We start from the raw sequence: 20,416 nt of genomic DNA, 5'->3' as shown, positions 1-20,416 counted from the left end.
GTTTGGTCGCTTTGTCCTTGCATTTGACGGTCAGTCAGTCAGTCAGTTTGACCGCTCAGTCTTGTGGACACGGTTCAGCTTGTGTACAGTTCTCCAGAAGAAGAAATAAAGCAAATACTCTTGCTTGCAGGAGGGGGGGGATGGGGGGGCAGGCTTCAGTGGGTGATTTGGGAACCCATCTAGTGTCGTCTCTACTACATCTCTTTCAGATTCATGTATGCTGTTTTTTTGAAGGATTGCTAAAGACTCACTAAACTCAAGTTTAAAGAAAGGCTTCGTTGTTTCACACGGTCCTAGCTCGGTGCATGCTACATTGGTATCAGAGCTTGGGACGTGATTCAACCAAGCAACCTAGGTCTTGTGGATAGTAAAGCTCAGATCGGGAAAAACCACTCACCCATTCACCGTGGCATCAAGCTCCAAAGACATCACTAAAGAAGAAGAACCATTTGAAGAAACGCTTCCACAAAAACAAGACGAAGACAACCAGAAGTTAAAGGAGCAGACAAGGCAACTCCAGATTCAACTCTAAAGAGTAAAAACTAGCAGAATTACAGGCAACCTTGGGCCAATAGGCGACACCTAAAGAACAAAGTTCCTCAATGGAATAATGGTGTCGATGGATGACTGAAAAGAAAGAGCGAAACCGTGAAGCAAGACAAGCCGAACAGCTTGCAGAGAAAGCCAAACACAAGGCCAAAGAGAAGCTATTGCGGGCGGAGCTCGAAGCAAAAGTGAACCATGAGCGACACACCAAACTTCACCAAGTACGATGGCAAGTGCGACCATTCGGTTGTGACTCAGTTTATTCACCACTTTGTTGCCCACTTTCCACTTTCCAAGATTAGAGATACCCAAGACAGAAGTCCATCTAGCGGCTCCACACCTCATAGCTGATGCAGTCACTTGTTGGCAATATTGGTCATGTTTGCACACAAATTCTTCCACTGGCTTACCAGACTATGATTGGGGCACCTTTGTGTCCGATTTGAAGACCAGGTTTCTACCTCCGTAGTACATGACAAATCTTGAAGATGAGTGCTACAAACTCACCCAGAACAAACCCTTGTGCTCCCCTACAACAAAGTGATCACATCAACTCAACAGTTGGGGAAGTCCGAGGGCGAGAAGCTCAAGCTGTTCATTCAAGGATAGGATCAAAACATTCATTTCCCCGTTCGAAATTTTAAACCCCAGACTTACGACAGCGCTTTGACTCTTGCAAAGAATCATGAGATGATGCTCAATGGAGGCAAGCCCAAGACCGTTCCAAGTCACCCCCAAACCTCAGCAACAGACGCAGCAGGTAGGTGTCACGTGCATCCCGCACTTGGATGCCACGTAGACATTTCTGTACAAAAGGTGCAGGACCTGGGATGGTGAACTGGTCCCATGTGAGCCCAGTCCGGGACGAGTCAGCCAGGGATCCATCTCAGTCGTCCGAGGTCAGGTGTGCATTGTCCTGCACATGAGTCCAAGGTCAGGTGTGCACTATCCTGCACATGAAGCAGTGCCAGTCCGCGCAGTGAGTCTCCCTCTGGAACGATGTCAGATGTTCTGTGTATCTGGTTTGCAACTGGATGCCAGACCTCTGTAGGCATGTAGGTTTGCATGTAGAGATGGGGCCAGCCCATAGGGCTACCCCAGTGCGAAGATTTGCACTTGCACTCTTAGTGTGGGCATGGGGGAGGTGTAGAACCACCCCCAAGGGGCCAAGAGGGCCCAAGCAATGCCCACCAGCCATGGCATGGGCTGGAAGGGCTGTCGGCCAACTTTACTGCTGCTGGACAGGCAGCCGACAGGGTCAGAAACCCTAACCAGCAGGTCAGCCAGGTGTAGGGGCAGTCCCACACCCATGCGCAGCCTGGTACTGTCCCACACAAGCATAAGCGCAGGCTGGACAGCGTTTATTATAGTGTGAATTCAGTTTATTGGAAAATACCCAGTCGTGGAGCTTTCTGAAGCTCGCCGACTGGATGCAAAAGGGAGTATAAATACTCCAGCCTAGAATCCATGAATCCATCTCATAATTCACCAAGTGCTCCAAGCAAACAAGGGCCAGGACAGCCAAGAACTTGCTAAAGCAAAGGGGTGAAGGACTGAAGGTCAAGGGCAGGTTTTCCAGCCAAGAAAAGGTCAAGTACTCTGTATTTGTTTTCAGATTTACATCATTCTAATAAAGCAAATACACCATCCGTGGTGGGGGCCCTACAGAGGGTAATTGGGACCCAATACTGTGTCCTCTCCATCTCCCCCTTCTCTCTCTATTTTCTGCACATCGTCTTTCAGTTTGTGCGTTAATTCTGTCGCGAAAAGAGTGCTGATTTCTGAGTTTTGAAGTACCGATCCTTCTCCGAAGCTTCCGCATATTACAGTGGTATCAGAGCCTACTTCAAGGACAAAGATTCAGCAAAGAAAACCAGAAAATTTTTTCGCTCGTGTGGTTGGTTTTTAGACGCCGGTGGACTACCCCTTTCGGAGTGACTCCTGTCCCTCGAAGGACGGTTGGTTTTTAGACGCCGGTGGACTACCCCTTTCGGAGTGACTCCTGTCCCTCGAAGGACGGTTGGTTTTTAGCTTCCGGAAGCCTCCGGAAGTCTCCCACATAGATAGTGGATGGTCAGATTGCGTTCCGGAAAGGAATTGCATTTTCCCGCTATGGCGAGCTTTGGCGACGAGAGAGAACCAGAACCATGGGACCAGAGTGCACCAGGCAGCCCAGCAAGGGCACCCGGCTTGAGTGTCACAGACATGTTCCAGCAGATGATGCGAGCAATCGCAAACCAGACAACCAAGTTGGATGAGCAGAAGGCGCGGATTTTGGCTCTGGAGGAGCGTTCTCGCTCTCCAGCGTCGCGTTTTCCATCTCCTCCTCCCTCTCCTTCCGTACCCCAGATACCAGATCCTCGTCACAGGGACCCTCTCGAGGGGTCACAGCCGCACCCAAGCTCCTTGCTTGAGATGCAGATGCGTGCATTGGAGATTCGACAACGAGAAGACGACGCCATGCGACGAGTGGAACACGAGCGTTACCTCAGAGCTTTGGACGCCAGATTGACACCGGCGGCGCCCTCAAATCATTTTCCCGAGAAAATGAAAGTATAATGGTAAACTCGATCCCACAACTCTTTATTCATGGTTACATCAATTTGAAGCTTACTTTGCCGCAGTTAGGAAAACAGATACTGACAAGGTGATCTTAGCTAGTTGGTACTTGGAAGGTGAGGCCATTCCTTGGTGGACTCAGTGGGCTCATGCCCACACCAGAGCAGGTATGGCAGCTTATGTGTGGGACGAGTTCGTCCGAGCCCTTAAGCAGCGGTTTCTACCGCCCCACTACCTTGAGCGACTTGAAGACGAGTTCAGGGGAGCGCGTCAGAACGCGCAACCAGGCCTTCAGTTTGCCAATAAAATTTCGACCTTGTGTCTACAATTAGGCTTATCTGATACGGACAACAAAGGGCAGTTTTTGTATGGCCTGGACACGCAAATCCAATGGGAGGTGCGTATGTTTAGGCCAGCCACCTTTGAGGACGCACTCTCGCTTGCGCAGAGTGCAGAAATGAAACACAATGGTGGCAAGCCCAAGACTTCCCAGCCGGCTTCTCCTAAGGCTAACGCCTCGGGGGGCAAAAGCCAGAACCAGACGGGGTCTTCCCCAGGACAGAGCCCGGGAGCCTCTGGCTCCAAGAACTCGAACAATGCGTCTAAGCTTACTCCAGACCAGAAAGCGGAGGCAGGCAAGACAGGTGGCAAGTTGAGTGCTGAGGAGCTTTCTCAGTACAGGAAGGAGGGTAGATGTTACTTTTGTCACACAAAAGGACATACTTCTCGGGATTGTCCGAAGAAGCCTCCAAAGGCCGCCGCCGCCTCCACAGCTTCCGTGGTGAGCACAGCTCCCACACAGACCCCAGCGGCTACCCCTAGTTCTTCAACCCTCGGAGCTTCAGTTGGAGCAATTATTAGCCGGGAGCTCGAAGATAAGCAGAAGGGCGCCCATGACCAGGAGTATGAGCGCAACGAATTGCTCAAGTCCTTTGGCTACATAGGTGGCCAGAGAGTCGTCGTCTTGTTTGACAGCGGCAGCACGGAGGATGTGATCACGGAAGAGGCCGCTAGGCGTGCCCGCTTCGAGCTGACTCCGGTGGACAAACAAGTTGAGGGTTTTAGCACAGGTATGACAACGAGCGTCAAGTATGAAGCTCTAGGTGCTAAGTTAGTGATTCAGGGCATAGAGTTTGTGCGTGACTTTATGGTTGCCCCTCTTGTAGGAGCAGACATAATTTTGGGTATCCAGTGGTTTCACAAGTTTCTTCCTGGTGTCAAGTGGGACAAGCACACGTTCCAGATCGATCGGAATGTGTCAAACACCCCGGTGACCATTAAGTGTGAGCCAGGTATTCCAAACTTTCCGCTCATAAGCCACTTGCAAGCTAAGCGAGCAGTCAGGAAAGGCGCACAATGTGCGATGATTTACATCCAGACAGCCAGACGGTGGCCAGTGCTTCCGAGAAGTACTCGGTTCTCCATGAAAAGTTCCAGAAGATTTTTCTTCGGGACAGTCTCCCTCCCCAGCTCCCTCCGTCCAGACCGGAGGATCACAAGATTGACCTCCTCCCAGGCTCGGAACCCCCGAGCAAGTTTTCGTATCGCCTTTCTAAGGCAATGGAATCGGAGTTGGACCGCCAACTCCAAGAATTGTTGCAAGCTGGCTTCATCCGCCCCAGCGTGTCGCCATTTGCAGCACCGATCTTATTTGTCAAGAAGAAAGATGGGTCTTCTCGGTTGTGTGTCGATTATCGTGCACTCAACAAGCTGACTATCAAGAGCAGATTCCCGATGCCTCGAATTGACTATATTCTCGAGAGGCTGAATGGAGCTAAGGTGTTCTCCAAACTGGATTTAAAGAGTGGGTACCACCAGGTACGGATTGTTGAGGGGGACATCCCCAAGACAGCTTTCCGTACAGAACGGGCCCACTATGAATTTGTGGTTATGCCATTTGGATTGACGAACGCCCCAGCTACATTTAACCGCATGATGATGCGTATTTTCCGGGAGTTGATTGGAGTGTGTGTGTTCATATTTCTGGACGACATACTCATATTTTCAGCTACAGTTGAGCAGCATGACATTGATGTGGAGAAAGTCCTTAAGTTGCTGGAAAGCAACGAGCTCTATGTCAATGAAAAGAAGTCAGAATTTTATCTGTTCCAGGTACATTACTTGGGATATATAATTAGTGCTGAAGGCATTCGACTTGATCCGGCTAAAGTGGCCGAGATTGTTAACTGGGAAGTACCTCAGACCGCTTATGACATTAGATCATTTGTGGGTATATGCCAGGCATATTCCACCCATATTGACAAGTTTTCTGATCTCTCGGCAGACCTCACCGATCTGCTAAAGGGAGTGAAAACAATAAGGCAAAAGATTCGAATGACTCCACGAGCGTTGGAGGCATTCCAGAACCTCAAGGTGGCTTTGTCAGAAGCGCCTTGTTTAGCCCTTGCCTCGTGGGACGAACCATTTCAGGTGATCACCGATGTGAGTAACATCGCAATTGGAGGTGTATTGCAACAGAATGGTCATCCAGTAGCTTACATGTCTCGTAAGTTACTGCCCGCCGAAAAGAACTACTCAGTCTATGATCGTGAACTCCTAGCAGTTATACACGCCTTGAAACATTGGAAACATTTCCTGTATGGCCGTGACTTCGAGGTTCGCACTGACCATCAGGCATTGCGCTGGATTCAGACGATGCCAAGTGCACAGTGGAGTGATCGACAACACCGCTGGAGTCAGATATTCCAGCAGTTCGGTGGTATGATTGTTTAAAATGGAGTGACCATAAGCTGAGATTTGGGACAATATATATATATATATATATATATATATATGGCATTGGATGCCACAGGACCATGCCATTTTCTGATACGCGATGGTTGGCTTTTCTACAAAGGCCGACTGTGTGTCATGAAATCATTCCGGGCAACTCTTCTCCATGATGCCCATGACGCCATTACAGGTGGTCATAGGGGCATGAATTCGACTCTGGAGAAATTAGAACGGCAATACTATTGGCCAAAGATGAGGCGTGATGTGTTTACATATGTACAACGCTGTGACATTTGTCAAAAGGTGAAAGCTCCTCGTGGAAAGAAGATAGGGTTGTTACAGCCTTTGCCAATTCCTGAGGGTCCTTTCCAAGACATTTCAATGGACTTTGTCACAAATCTGCCTCCCAGTCCGAGTAAGCGTAATACACAGTGTTTAACTATTGTTGATAGGTTCAGCAAATTTGTTATGCTTATTCCTTGCAGGGCCAATGTGACCGCCGAGGATGTTGCCCAGCTATTCATTCGGCATTGGTACCCGATTGGCGGGATTCCTAGGACCATAGTGTCAGACCGAGATGCCAAGTTTACCAGTCATTTTTGGAGGGCATTGTTTGATAATTTTGGTACTAAGTTGAATTTTTCCAGTGCATTCCACCCACAGACAGATGGCCAGACAGAGATATACAACCAGTTGGCCTTTGATGTGCTGAAGTGTTATGTCCACGATCAGCAAGGTAAGTGGGAATCGTTTTTGCCTTTAGTTCAAGCTGTTTTGAATGACTCTTTTTCTTCAGCTATTGGCAGGACTCCATATGAGGCAGCGTTTGGAAGGCCTTTCCAGTCGTTGTTAACCAGAACTTCGTCTTCAGTACCGGAGGCGAACAGACTGACGGAGTCTTACCAGGAGATCCTGGAGTCAGTTAAAGACAGATTGGCTAAAGCGCAAGAGGCCTATACTCGACAGGCCAATAAAGACCGAAGGGACATGAAGTTTTCGGAAGGGGATTGGGTGTATCTTCGGATTATGAAGCAAAGATTGAAGCAGGTGGGCAAGCGATGCCCAAAGTTGTCTTTCAGGAGCTTCGGACCATTTCCCATCCGGAAAAAGATTAATGAGGTGTCTATGCAGTTAAAGCTACCTCCGAGTTGGATTATGCACGATGTATTTCATGTCAGTTGGTTAAAGCCATATGCAGGTCCACCCCCTTCAGAGGTCAAAGACGAAGCGGAACCAAACATTATTGATGAAGCAGAAGTAATGGTTCCAGAACAGATCCTTCTGCACCGTTTCAAGCATGGCTCAGGCCGAAGACTACGACAGTTTCTCACAAAGTTTCAGGACCGAGGAACTCATGAAGCGGTATGGCGCGACAAAGAATTTTTCGAAGATTATCCAGCATTATTGACGGATTATTTGGAGGCTATGCAGCTTCCGTCAAGTTAAGCAGAAGGGGATGTCACGTGCATCCCGCACTTGGATGCCACGTAGACATTTCTGTACAGAAGGTGCAGGACCTGGGATGGTGAACTGGTCCCATGTGAGCCCAGTCCGGGACGAGTCAGCCAGGGATCCATCTCAGTCATCCGAGGTCAGGTGTGCATTGTCCTGCACATGAGTCCAAGGTCAGGTGTGCACTATCCTGCACATGAAGCAGTGCCAGTCCGCGCTGTGAGTCTCCCTCTGGAATGATGTCAGATGTTCTGTGTATCTGGTTTGCAACTGGATGCCAGACCTCTGTAGGCATGTAGGTTTGCATGTAGAGATGGGGCCAGCCCATAGGGCTACCCCAGTGCGAAGATTTGCACTTGCACTCTTAGTGTGGGCATGGGGGAGGTGTAGAACCACCCCCAAGGGGCCAGGAGCGCCCAAGCTGTGCCCACCAGCCATGGCATGGGCTGGAAGGGCTGTCGGCCAACTTTCATGCTGCTGGACAGGCAGCCGACAGGGTCAGAAACCCTAACCAGCAGGTCAGCCAGGTGTAGGGGCAGTCCCACACCCATGCGCAGCCTGGTACTGTCCCACACAAGCATAAGCGCAGGCTGGACAGCGTTTATTATAGTGTGAATTCAGTTTATTGGAAAATACCCAGTCGTGGAGCTTTCTGAAGCTCGCCGACTGGATGCAAAAGGGAGTATAAATACTCCAGCCTAGAATCCATGAATCCATCTCATAATTCACCAAGTGCTCCAAGCAAACAAGGGCCAAGACAGCCAAGAACTTGCTAAAGCAAAGGGGTGAAGGACTGAAGGTCAAGGGCAGGTTTTCCAGCCAAGAAAAGGTCAAGTACTCTGTATTTGTTTTCAGATTTACATCATTCTAATAAAGCAAATACACCATCCGTGGTGGGGGCCCTACAGAGGGTAATTGGGACCCAATACTGTGTCCTCTCCATCTCCCCCTTCTCTCTCTATTTTCTGCACATCGTCTTTCAGTTTGTGCGTTAATTCCGTCGCGAAAAGAGTGCTGATTTCTGAGTTTTGAAGTACCGATCCTTCTCCGAAGCTTCCGCATATTACAGTAGGTAAGGGGGCTCCCAACAACAAGGATCATAAGAAGAAGGGTCAGACTAGCACTGGGAAGGAGCGACAAGATGGACCTACGAAGACCCCTAAAGAAAAGATCAAGGAGGGCCTTACCAAAAGATTCTCACAGTCAGATGAGAAAAAGTGGTACTTCAAAAAGAACCATTGTTTTTTCTGGCACCGCACGGAACATGCCAAGAAGGATTGTACCAAATGACAAGCGGAAAAAGGCAACAACTAGCCTCTACAGTGGCTTCCGCCATAGCTGTACCACCCCCTCCACCCCCTCCCTCAACCACCAATGCTGTTCAGCTTTTGCCCACTTTGAATGCGGTACCCGCAGTGATATTCGAAGATAAGCAAGAGGGCGGAGTTGAGGAGCTTCAGAAAGGTCTTATCAGAGCTTATGGCACATCAAAAGAGCAACAATTTGTTGTTCTCTTCAACATGGGCAATTTAGACGATGCCATCTCTCCACAATTGGCGACCAAGATGAAATGTGCCCTTGTGCCGTATCATTTGGACGTGGATGGGTTCACTCTCGGCCTACATACCCATATTTCCCACAAAGCTTTTGCCTTCACAGTCCAGAAGGCTCAATTTCATAGGGATTTCATTTTCTCGCCTCACATGAAAAGCATTGTGTATATGCCAATGACTAGGCAATGCCAACCTGAAAGCCACTTCATTGATCTTCTCGATCACTCGAAAAGACCCATAGTACTGGATTACAAGCTTGGGGTATGCACCCTCTTTACACGTCTTCCTTTCTCAAATTTCAGCAATACCCAGTCATTCTCTTTAACGTCAAATTGCCTTCTATGCTTAACGGCAGCCTTTTTATGCTTGTCTTGTGACACGGGACCTTAAAATACTTTTTAAAGAATAATACAAAACTCACATATACAACAAAGACTAAACCATAGAATTGAATTCGAATTAACAAGATTGAGCATAAATTAAAATAGAAACAAGAAATAGAATAGGCATCACCTTCAATCCAGGGAATTAACAAGATTGAGCATAAATTAAAATAGAAACAAGAAATAGAATAGGCATCACCTTCAATCCAGGATTCAACTCTATGGTTTAGTCTTTGTTGTATATGTGAGTTTTGTATTATTCTTTAAAAAGTATTTTAAGGTCCCGTGTCACAAGACAAGTATAAAAAGGCTGCCGTTAAGCATAGAAGACAATTTGATGTTAAAGAGAATGACTGGGTATTGCTGAAATTTGAGAAAAGAAGACGTGTAAAGAGGGTCCATACCCCAAGCTTGTAATCAAGTACTATGGGCCTTTTCGAGTGATCGAGAAGATCAATGAAGTGGCTTTCACGCCACTAGTCTTGAACGATGTTTCACACACTGTCTGTAACCAAGATGTGAATGGGGATTTTCCACAAAAGAAAGCTAGAGCTTTTACTGGCAAAGTTTTGCCTAAAAAGATAGCTTCAGAACTTGAGCAATATGGGATTTTTATCCTATACAATGACTTAAAGGATTTACGAGTCAATGGGTTCTGTGACCGCTCCCTACAGGAGGCCTACAGATCGGAAGACAATATACACATATTTAGAACACTTAATCTAATTAACATTAATCAATGGAAACAACATCAACAACACAAATACTGGAAATACTGAAAAATACATGTGACACCAGCACTGGGACCCGTCCCCCCCCCCTCAATACTTATTGTATTTCTTGGAGTATTTATATTTGTACAAGTGTCTTGGGCCTGAAAGGCCAGATTCCTCCACTAGGAAGTGAAAACAACCAAACAGATCTGGTTCAAGTCGATGAAGAAAGTGTTGGTCGGAGTAGCCTCAAATCACAAGCTCGTTCCCACCTTCACTCACTGGGTGCACACTTGCCTTTCACTGGTCTTCTAGGACCGTGCACAAACGGGCACGCCCATACTAACGTAGGCAACAGTGTACACCACGGAGGTTCTCCCAATTAAGCTTTGTACTTGGTTTGTCCTCATACCCTCTTGACCTTCACTGGCTCCTCTATAGGTGAGGGCGCGGTCAAGGCAATCACGGGAGAAACCACTATCCAATGATCTTCTAAAGTGTATGCAACTGGAGAAGAAACTTGCCTACACAAAGCTTGAAATAACAGCATTTAACTTGAATTGTTATCTGAATTTGAGATAAAATATTGAAATAAATACCTGGCATGGATTTTAATTCATATCTCAGCAATGAAGACCATTTCCCTTTGTATTATACTACAAATGGAAGCATTCAGCTGCTGTAAACAGAGCAACCAGCCGGTACACGGGACAGGTACAGCAGGTACACATGGGCAGCCAGCAATTTGCAAGCCCAGCAGGTACACGTGGGCAGCCAGCAGTTGCAGGTACAACAGCTCCTTGACAAGTACAGTCAAGTGCAGTAGAGACAGCAAGTACAGTCAGTTCTGTAGGCGGGTACAGCTGGTACAACTGGGCAGCAGGTACAGCCAGGCGTGGAGAAGACAGGTACAGCCAGGCGTGGCTGGGCAGCAGGTACACCAAGCGTGGAGAAGACAGGTTCAGCCAGGCGTGGAGAAAAACGGGTGGAGCTAGGCGTGGAGAGGCAGGTACAGCAGGTGATGAAGATGGCAAGTCAATCCACCAACCCCACACATGGGTATTCCATGCAAGGCTTTAATTTTTTTTAAGGTTATAAAACCTTAATTCAAATTATTACTCTAGCCCCCCCCTCATAAGCAAATATCCACCCCCTATTTAAAATGGGTGTGAACACAATACCTTATAAATATTAAGGTTCACTCTAGTTTATGGATTTTACCATTTAAAAAGGCCAAAATGAAAATACTTACCACCTGTTCACACGACACACCACCAAGTCAACAAACAGCACTCCACGGTACACTGGGAGCATCCCCGTCCAGTGTACTGGCACGGCATAACAGGCAGACACACGCAAACAAGTCATGCAAAAACAAATTTATGCATGCAGGCATAAATGCATGTGCACAAATAATGGACGAAATCTTCCTTTCATGAAACTTGTATAAGAGGTTCCTGTCGGGCACAAAACTGGCGCGATAGATATAAATAAATATGTCCTGGTCTTCCTATGGAGTGACAGTCCCATAGGTAAGACACCATCTTGGTCATACACGGGTAGCACCAACAGGCTCCCGTCCATACAGCACAAAGCAAGTCACACACGGGTGAAACTAGTTCCCGTCCATGTGACGCAACACTGGTCACACTACACGGGTGGCGCTGATCTGGCTCCCGTCCATGTGACACCATAAGACTAGCCCTTTCACATGGGACACTGGCCTGGCCCCATGTTATTATTTTGGGCATGCACATGTGGACAAAAGGATGCGCCTAAAGCAAACTTGGACATCAAACTTGTGAAAAGCATAAAACCGATATTTTTGACACATCAATTATATTTGGTCAAAAAGGAGAAAAAGCACATCAAATATAGAGCTAGTCGACTTTATAAAAGCATGGAAGGGCCTTCGTGGAGGATAGGCACGCACATCCACCTATAGGACTGATCGCACGGATTTGGGCAGACCAGCAGCAGCTTGTGCTCCTACGCACGCTGATCTGTCCGTACAACAGCTTCTCCTCTTCCCCTTGTGCTGGCCGTACAGTGGACGGCAGGGCGAACAGCGGTGCTTTTTCTCTTCCCCTTGCGCTGGCTGTACAGTGGACAATAGGGCGAGCAACGGTGCTCTTCCTCTCTCTAGTGCACTGACCAGCCCTATGTTCCCACACACTGATGTCTCGAGGTGAATAAAACTCAATATCCACCACCCAGACCTTATCTCCTTTGTACAAAGGGAGCAACCAGCCATGTGTTCATCCCAACTTGCACCACAAGTCATCCCAACTTGCACCACAAGTCACTTGTCCACTCTTAGGATGGACATCTCATCATCTATGTTCCATGTCTCTCTAGAAGTTGGCGCTCCCCTTCTTGAGGCCTTATGGCAATATTTTTTGCACTTTCTCCTTCCCAACTGCATATCCAAGCTTGCTATTGTATTTTCATAGCTTTCAAGAGTGTTTCCAAGTGGTGTTCACTCTCCCACACACTCCCAACGAGTGAAATTCAGTAAAACAGCTCTTATATTTGCTATAATTTCTGGTCTTTTTTGCTAAAAACCCTAATTTCAGCCTTCCTTTCTCAAGTTGAACCATAGGGGAAGCTTTCCCAAGATTCCCTTCATCCTCTTGAAGACTTTTGTTGCGAAGAATCATAACAAATTGAAGATTTTAACACTCCAAACGCTTCCATCACAAAGACTTCCGCTATCATCGACTCTACTTGCAATTGGTAAGCTTTTATACTTAAATATGGAAGCAAGTAGCAGGAGGACTCCATGTTCACATACCCTTTGTAGTCTTCTCTTGTCCTATGTGCTCTCTTGCAGATTGTTGCTACCATGTGTTGGTGGAACAATAGAGGGAATATGGTAGGGAACATGGTCGCTTGAGAGGGTATTGTGACTTGCAAGTCTACACCGACAACCACATTGTTTGCAATATTATATTCATATGCATTGGTATGGAAATCTGGTCAGAAATGCCCATGACACTACGTACTTGATTCTCCCAAGATCAATATACTTTATTTGAGGGAGGGGCCGTCCGTTCCGGCTCATTGTGCATCTCTTGTCAATTCAACAAATTACTTCTTGTATTGAGCATGTTGTCCATTAAATCTTGCTGTATTTGAGTGTATTGATTAGCATTGTGTTCAAACAAGTTACTGACAAAGTGACACAGATGCAAAGATCTCAACATCAGATCTGGAGTAGATTCAAAGATAGGGCAAGGATTTCAGTGACAAGGTTGCCAGAAGGGAAGGATGACATGTTTGGGAGACCATACATGGAGACAAAGGATGATGACAAATTATCCAAGGTCAAGGTTGGAATCCCGTCATCAAGTTTAGCAGAATCTCGTCATCGAGTTTAGCAGCAGAGGATGTGCATGCACATGGACATGCTTAATCCCAAGCTAATTTTGGTGGGCACACACCAAAATGGATCCCTATGGATCAAGACCAGGCCAGCCAAGTTTGCAAGGCATTCAAAGGCTGGTCAGCAGCTTTAATGGCATTTATTTGTCCATTGGACCTAGTGGGCCAGCATTATTGGGTTACCAAAAGCCTATATAAGGCTCAGCCAAGAATCATTCATTTCATATGATCCCTCTTAAGGGACTGATCATAGATTAGACTAGGTAGGACAGCATTCTAACCATTTCGGGGCTGCCTATGGCGGCTGCCAAAACGTTGTACCTTTTTGTACTATATATACATATTGAAATTACAGCACTTCTCTCTCTCTATTCTCTGTCTATGCTGATTGTTCTTGCATCAAGAGTTCCTGTGCAGTGCTTAGGGCTGAAAGAAGACTACCAAGAGCTTCTGCATGTCACACATCTCCTATCAAGGGTCTACGTGTCCAACCCCACCCAAGAGATTTCCTTAAGCTTGGCTTCCCATACCAGTACTAAGGCCTTCAACAAGCTATTTGCATCATACTATGGACTAGCAAGAGTGGTTCTCACTCATGGCCGAGGTACTAACCTAGTAACCACCATAGACAATAGCCAATCCTCAACCACCCCCCAACCCGACACCTTATATAAGTTCCGCCGCATTGCCCTCCGTCGAGCAAAACTCTAGCAAGATGTCATCAACAAAAAACTTCTCACGAACAAAGTAACTCTGGATGACCATGGGTTCTGCCAGTGGAAACCCAATCTCACCAAGTAACCTCTGCAACCTCACCACCTCGCAAGCAGCAACACAAGCAGCCCGGTACTCTACCTCTATAGATGACAAGGCAAAAGTTGGCTGCCACTTGCGGCTCCATGAAACAGCTCTTGAGCCAAGGGTAAATCTGTAGCCTGATGTAGATCTCCTCGTGTCTGGATCTCCTCCCAAATCTGAGTCACTCCAATCGTGGAGTCTAACTCCATCTACCGTTCCCCCTCTAGTGTCATAGAAGAGTCTTGGGAAGCTAAAGTCGAATCTGGTGTTTAGCAACCAAATCAATGAACCAAACCGCTTTCGATACAAGGAGGCATCAACCTGCTCACAAGGATCATCAACTATAACTTTGCCAAGTCTTGGGAACCTGCCGAAGACCATTGAAGGCCTTGTGGAACCTGTAAACCACTCCCTCCGAACCTAGAACCTCAAAGCCTGGAGGCTACTCAATATACACCTCGTCTTGCAAATCAACATATGCCACTTGCATGGCTTTCCTACAAGTCCCCTGGGAAAGAGCTTCCTCAACTACATGAGGCTCTTTGTCTCGTTGGATTTGGATTTGGTCTTGGACTTGGATTTGGATTTTGGATCTGGTACTAGCCCGGTGAGAGATTCTTGTGGGTCATCCCCGTGGTGTGCTCGGATTGACATCGACTTGGATATACTACATCGGCATAGTTGTTTGCTTTTGTTTTCATTGATGTACTGATCCTGGCCAGCGTGCCCGTGGATTGTTCCTGAGTAAATTCCTGAAAGGGAGCGGGGCATGTTCCCCGCTTAGTGTGATGTATTGTGCAAAGTTCCCTAGTCCCTTCTCTCTCTCTCCCTCTCTCTATATCTCTATCTCTTGGGTACGTGGTTGAGTCTATCACGGCACGCCCCGCTGGGCTTACAAGATAATCCCCCATTCCCAAAGCTTGAACATTCTTGATCTTTTGAGCATCCAAAGCCCATCCACGCACATGAGTTCTGAAGATGCCCAAAATGGTGACACTTACCAGCCAGATAATCCAATACAATGCAAGTATGAAGACAAGATGCTCTTGGTCCCAAAGTTATCAAATAATGCTCTCCAAAAATTTGAAGTAAACTTGGGATCCCTGTCTGATGTTATTGTCCTTGGCAAACCTCCGATGGGTTACCAATGTCAGATGAATAGGCAAGCGATGTCTTCAACTGTGGCTGTTTGCTTGCATGGGATCAACATGCAAAATTTACTGAATCAGTTCACAATGGTCATGCACTATGTGTTCCGAGATCCAAATGCAACGTGAAGAGGTCCAACGAAGTCCATACTGATATCTTGGAAAGGACCGTAAAGGTTGAAGCAACCCTCCTATTTCGTATGAGGTACCTTCACTTTTTGGCATATCTGGCATGCTTGGATATATTGATAAACAGCCACCGATAGAATGACCGCTCAAGCTTCTCCAATGTACTATTGATACCAACGAGAGTCATGGGCATCATGGAGAAGTGCCTGTCACTTTTCCCTAAGAATGCACAGCCGGTTCTTGTAAAATAACCAGCCATTATAGTGACCCGGTTCTAACTGCAGGGCCAATCTATATTGAGTCCCAAATTCCACGAATCCTCGTATTGTGCCTTCATTGGTGTGAAGGTGTCCCACACATACCGTAGAGCCCTTGTGAATGGGTCTACATGTAGACACGACCAATGCTGCCACCAAGTGACTACTTCGCTGGAAAGGTGAGGTGCCACCAAGTGGACTTCATCTTGAGGATCCGACAGCTTAGCCGATGGAAAATATGCTACAAATTGATGAATGAATTGCATGACTACAGCATGATCACACTAACCATCATGCTTACTGAAGTTCGGTTGAGCTCGTATGACGGTGGTAGTTGGGGTGGTGGAGGAACTCGCTCCTTGGTGCACCAGTGTAGAGAGAACAGACAGCACATTTGCCTGCATAGCAACTATCAACTGCTAATTTTGGAGTTGCATAGCGTCACGTTCATGTCTTTCTCGAGTAGCTTGGTATGCCCATGTTTGGTTTGCTTCAACCCTACGTTTAGCGTCCTCGACCCTTCGTTCATCCTCACATCGAGCTTCTTTGACCCATCGTTTTTCCGCCTTTTTGGCATCTTTGTTTTGCCATTGTTACTCTATGAGAAGGAATAATTTTTCGACTTCCGAGAGCCCTTTTGGCTTTTCTGTTGCTTCTTTAGCTTTTTCAACTGCTACTTTGGCTTTTTCAACCTCCTCTTTCGCTTCTTCTTCTTTGGCCGCTTCTTCTTTGGCCTCTATCTGTTGCCGTAGCAATCTATTTTACAAGTCTGATGAAGTCTTCATTGCTTTGCAAAAGCGTTTCTGTAGTGGTTGTGTCTTTCTTGTAGATCTCTTCTTCCTTATCTTCTTTGTAGCTTGCTGACGATGCCTCTCCTAACATTGTGGATTCCTTGGTGGTTTTTCCTAACCGCAGTTTTACCATCCACGGAATTCTCTCACTTTAGGGTAGCTAAATTGGGTTACAACTTGCAGCTCAGATACCAATGTAGCATGCAATAGGTTGATCGCCATAAAGCACAACAAAGCCTTCTTTATACCCGTGAGTTTATCCAATTCCACTTTACTTGAGAGAGAAGAGAAGAGAGAGAGAAGATAGAGTCAACACGGTATTGGGTCCCAATTACCCACTAAAGGGCCCCCCTACAAGCAGGAGTATTTGCTTATATTTCTTTGGAGAACCTTTACAATGAATATGAATGATAACTCAGGACTGCCAAATGCAAGGACAAATGTCAAAGTAGACAAAACGCAGGCTGATCAAGATGATGTCCAAGCTCCATTGAATAGGTCTTCAATGACCACTATGCAAACCCAAAACTGAGGGATGCACATATGCTAGCTGAATGCTGAAGAATCTCTTCACAGAGACCTTGGGAACTATGGCATGCTAAGGTGTTGACTGCTGAAAGGATGCACAAAGTAGCCTGAGGCTCTAGGCACACTTTACTGCTGAAGAACTGTTGTAAATGAAATTCTAAATGATGATTTATGCTGAACTGCTTATATATGTTTGTATACTGTTGATCGATCAGTACAGATGCTGTCGGCCTGATTAATATGGACAAAAATGCTGTAATAAGCATTACATGCTAGTGCAACTTTTAATGTTGCTGCCCATACTCTGCTGGCCGACTGGAGCATGTGCTCTTGCCTTGCTGTCGGCCTGTTGTATATGATGTCTATCATGTAAATGCTGATATTAGCTAATGCCTGTAGGCATTTAATGCTGGCTGACTCCACGTCACAGTCTGCCAACTGTGTCCCATGGCCATGAGCTGGCCCATAGGCATGCTTATCATGCACTAAACCTCTACATGCTTGTTACATGCTTCTAATGCAAGACCTAAGCTATGTTTGGCTACTACATGCACCTATCTGATTTCTCCAAGTGGGTGAGAGGACTGACACATGCACACTCTCTAAGGCTCTGGAAACTGACTTACCTAGCTTGTGCCTGACATGTCCTGGACTGGGGTTCACAATGGGGTCACGGCATATGACAAATATTCCTAAAAAGGCAAATCCTATTGTATGAATGTTGCAATGATGTAGAGCCAATGTGTCACATAACACTCAAGTGCAAGGTGCATGTGACATGTTCACATGCCACAAACTCAATCAGAAGACAAGGCATTCGCACCGTTCACGGGTGGGCGTCAGTGGGAAGTCTAAACTGGCATCCCTGACACTGGGTTCCACGTCCTGGCAACACTACGGGTGACATGAGGCCTGACCTCCCGTAAGTGACGCGAGCCTGGTCTTAGTACGCGCGACACGAAGCTCCCTGGCCTCCCGTACCTTAGCACAAAATAGGGGAAGACCACTTGGACAGCCAAATGGTGACAATGGTATACCACCTATTGGGGGTTGATGCTCCTCTCATGTTTCATGTTTAATGCTCCTAGTATTCCATGATGAGATTTCCATGGATAGTTTTGTATCACCCCAGTGAGATAGTTTTGATTTGTTTCCATTCGATGATGTGATATGCCATGGACATTTTTGTATCATTTTGGTCTCACAAGCCCATTGGGTCTTTAGTAGACGCTTAATCTCTCTCTCTCTCTCTATCTCACACACACACATCCCCCGAGTCCAAAGGTATACATACTTTTCACATCATCCTTGAACAGCTCCTTCCAGCTGACTGCTTGGTCATTGATTGCTTTTCCTGCTAACATACGAGCTCGCACTCCTTGGTTGCTGCCAATAAGCTTGCCAGAAGTTGAATATCTAAAGTTGAATTCATAGAGATCCTTCCAGAGGAGTTCATCACTTGCTGCTATATTCCATGACCTAAATAATGTTCAAAATCATTGATTGGACAATGAGGTATTTGAGCATGAAAGATCTCCTTTGGTTGGCAAATAAGAATCTTACAATGCTTTTTATGATTTGATACCTGCAAACGGTAGCAGCTCTAGCCAGCGATCGAGCATCCAAAAGCCCAAAGATAAGGAGGAGAATGTCCCTAGAAATCTCACAACAGACTGGACCCAGAGACCGGAAAAAACATGAATTAAAATGTAGAATAACAAGCTTCAAATTGAAAAACCACTCAAAAGGAAGCAATATTTACGAGCGAGTCTCAAAGCAAACCTTCTTCACCCTCTGTGCTTTTGCTTCGCCTCCGCTGCACAACTGCAGCATGCTTGAACTCACTTAGAACTTGAAGTCTTCTCTGCCGTGGCAATACATTCTCTGCAGCTTGCACTACTTTGTTCAGACTGCTACTTGAATCGTCCATCATCTTTGACTTTAAATGGCCACGTCTGGTCAGGTTGTTTAAGTTATTGAGATCCTAATTAGGTTTTCTTAGCTATATATAATACATGAACCTTTCATCAGCAAGCGCATGACATAACAGATACTGGATTGGCTTGCCCAAAAGTGCAGGTATGGTCGTACCATAACACACATGCCTAGTTTGCCTTCGCCGTGATTGCACAGTTTATAAGTGTCCATGGAGTGGCATGATAACACATAGCATCACACATACAAGACACCATGAGGCCATTCTGCACATTGACTAGGCCATGGTCCGTGGGCAGGCATACCAATTAGAATTGGCCGAAGATTGTTTGTTCTTTCAAATCTCTTAATCATGGACCATCTTTAATAATAACAGAAAGAAAAAACAAAACTCATTGCTTACTCTGGCAAGAAACGAATTGCAGTCAGCACATCGTTGAATATGGCGGTCTGCAGCCTCTTCGGCGCATAGCCATAGCCTCTCTGCAGGATGAGGGCGAGCTCGCTGCAAGCTTGTGCATAGTCCCAACTGTGTGATAAACAGATGAGCACATACACATACAATCACAATTGGAAAGGAGATAAATCCTAACCCAGACAAAACCCTAAGCTTGCCAAAGGCACAGTTCAAAACCCTAACCCGACACAAGCAGGGGAAAGGAAACCGTACCGGCGTGAGAGTGCCTTCCCTAACCCTAATTCTTCGTATCGCTGCTGCATCAGAGCTTGAATGGGATTCGGTCCTCAACTCCTGCGTTTATGAGATGCAGAAAACATCACTTGCAAGTTTACGGTAGCAAATTTTGGGAATTAAGAAAATAAAAACAAAGGATTTTAAAATGGGCTTTAAGAAAATAAAACAAAGGATTTTTATCCTATGTTTGTAGCTTACTTAATGCATAGCTAGTTTGGGTGGAGATAGTAGCTTGCAAGTTTACGGTAGCAAATTTTGGGAATTAAGAAAATAAAAACAAAGGATTTTAAAATGGGCTTTAAGAAAATAAAACAAAGGATTTTTTAACGAATTTATTGACGGACAAAATTTACTGTGATGGGAATTAAGAAAATAAAAACAAAGGATTTTTAAATGAATTTATTGACGGACAAAATTTGATGTGAGAAGGGTGTAAAAGGATTTTGAATTTTATATACCATGGTCAACCTTGAAATCGCCCCCTTTCTATTTATGTGCCAATTGCAAAGGAAATGTGAAATCTTCCTTAACCATTGGAGCTTGAGGAGCAGAAAAGCAAGCAACATGTCCCATTGTAGTGAAGAAAGAAGCTTTTCCTGCAATAGCCAACTTTCCCCCATGCTCTCTCTTGTGCTGCATGTACCCCCCTCACCATCTAAATTAAAAGAAGATGAACCATGAGATCTCCCCACACATTAGGGTGGCCAGCCTTCCCTCACGCTCTCTCTTGAAAGAGGATGAACCATGAGATATCCCTAGCCTTTCCTCGCGCTCTCTCTTGTGCTCCCTCTTCCCCCCTCATCATATGAACTA

The 20,416-nt window shown here is 46.1% G+C and overlaps 1 protein-coding gene across 2 annotated transcripts in view; it reads right to left on the bottom strand.

The window, feature by feature from the left end:
- The window catches only part of LOC147627117 (F-box family protein), a 52,976-nt gene extending 33,240 nt beyond the window's left edge, over nucleotides 1-19,736 (bottom strand). For both annotated transcript variants that reach the window (XM_086815698.1, XM_086815697.1), the window contains exons 1-5: nucleotides 19,580-19,736; nucleotides 19,313-19,438; nucleotides 18,757-18,929; nucleotides 18,560-18,647; nucleotides 18,269-18,453 (exon numbers count right to left, since the gene is read on the bottom strand). In XM_086815698.1, coding sequence (XP_086671824.1) covers nucleotides 18,269-18,453; nucleotides 18,560-18,647; nucleotides 18,757-18,929; nucleotides 19,313-19,438; nucleotides 19,580-19,629 — 622 coding nt within the window. In that variant the 5' untranslated portion in view covers nucleotides 19,630-19,736. The remainder of the gene's footprint in view (nucleotides 1-18,268; nucleotides 18,454-18,559; nucleotides 18,648-18,756; nucleotides 18,930-19,312; nucleotides 19,439-19,579) is intronic.
- Nucleotides 19,737-20,416: the final 680 nt, after the last annotated feature.

The sequence above is a fragment of the Cibotium barometz genome, chromosome 21, assembly GCF_041138505.1.
Source record: "Cibotium barometz isolate CiBa-2024 chromosome 21, ASM4113850v1, whole genome shotgun sequence".
NCBI classification, from domain to species: Eukaryota; Viridiplantae; Streptophyta; class Polypodiopsida; order Cyatheales; family Cibotiaceae; genus Cibotium; species Cibotium barometz.
The sequence above is the reverse complement of the archived record's forward strand: the minus strand, read 5'-3'. Positions and strand labels throughout refer to the sequence as shown.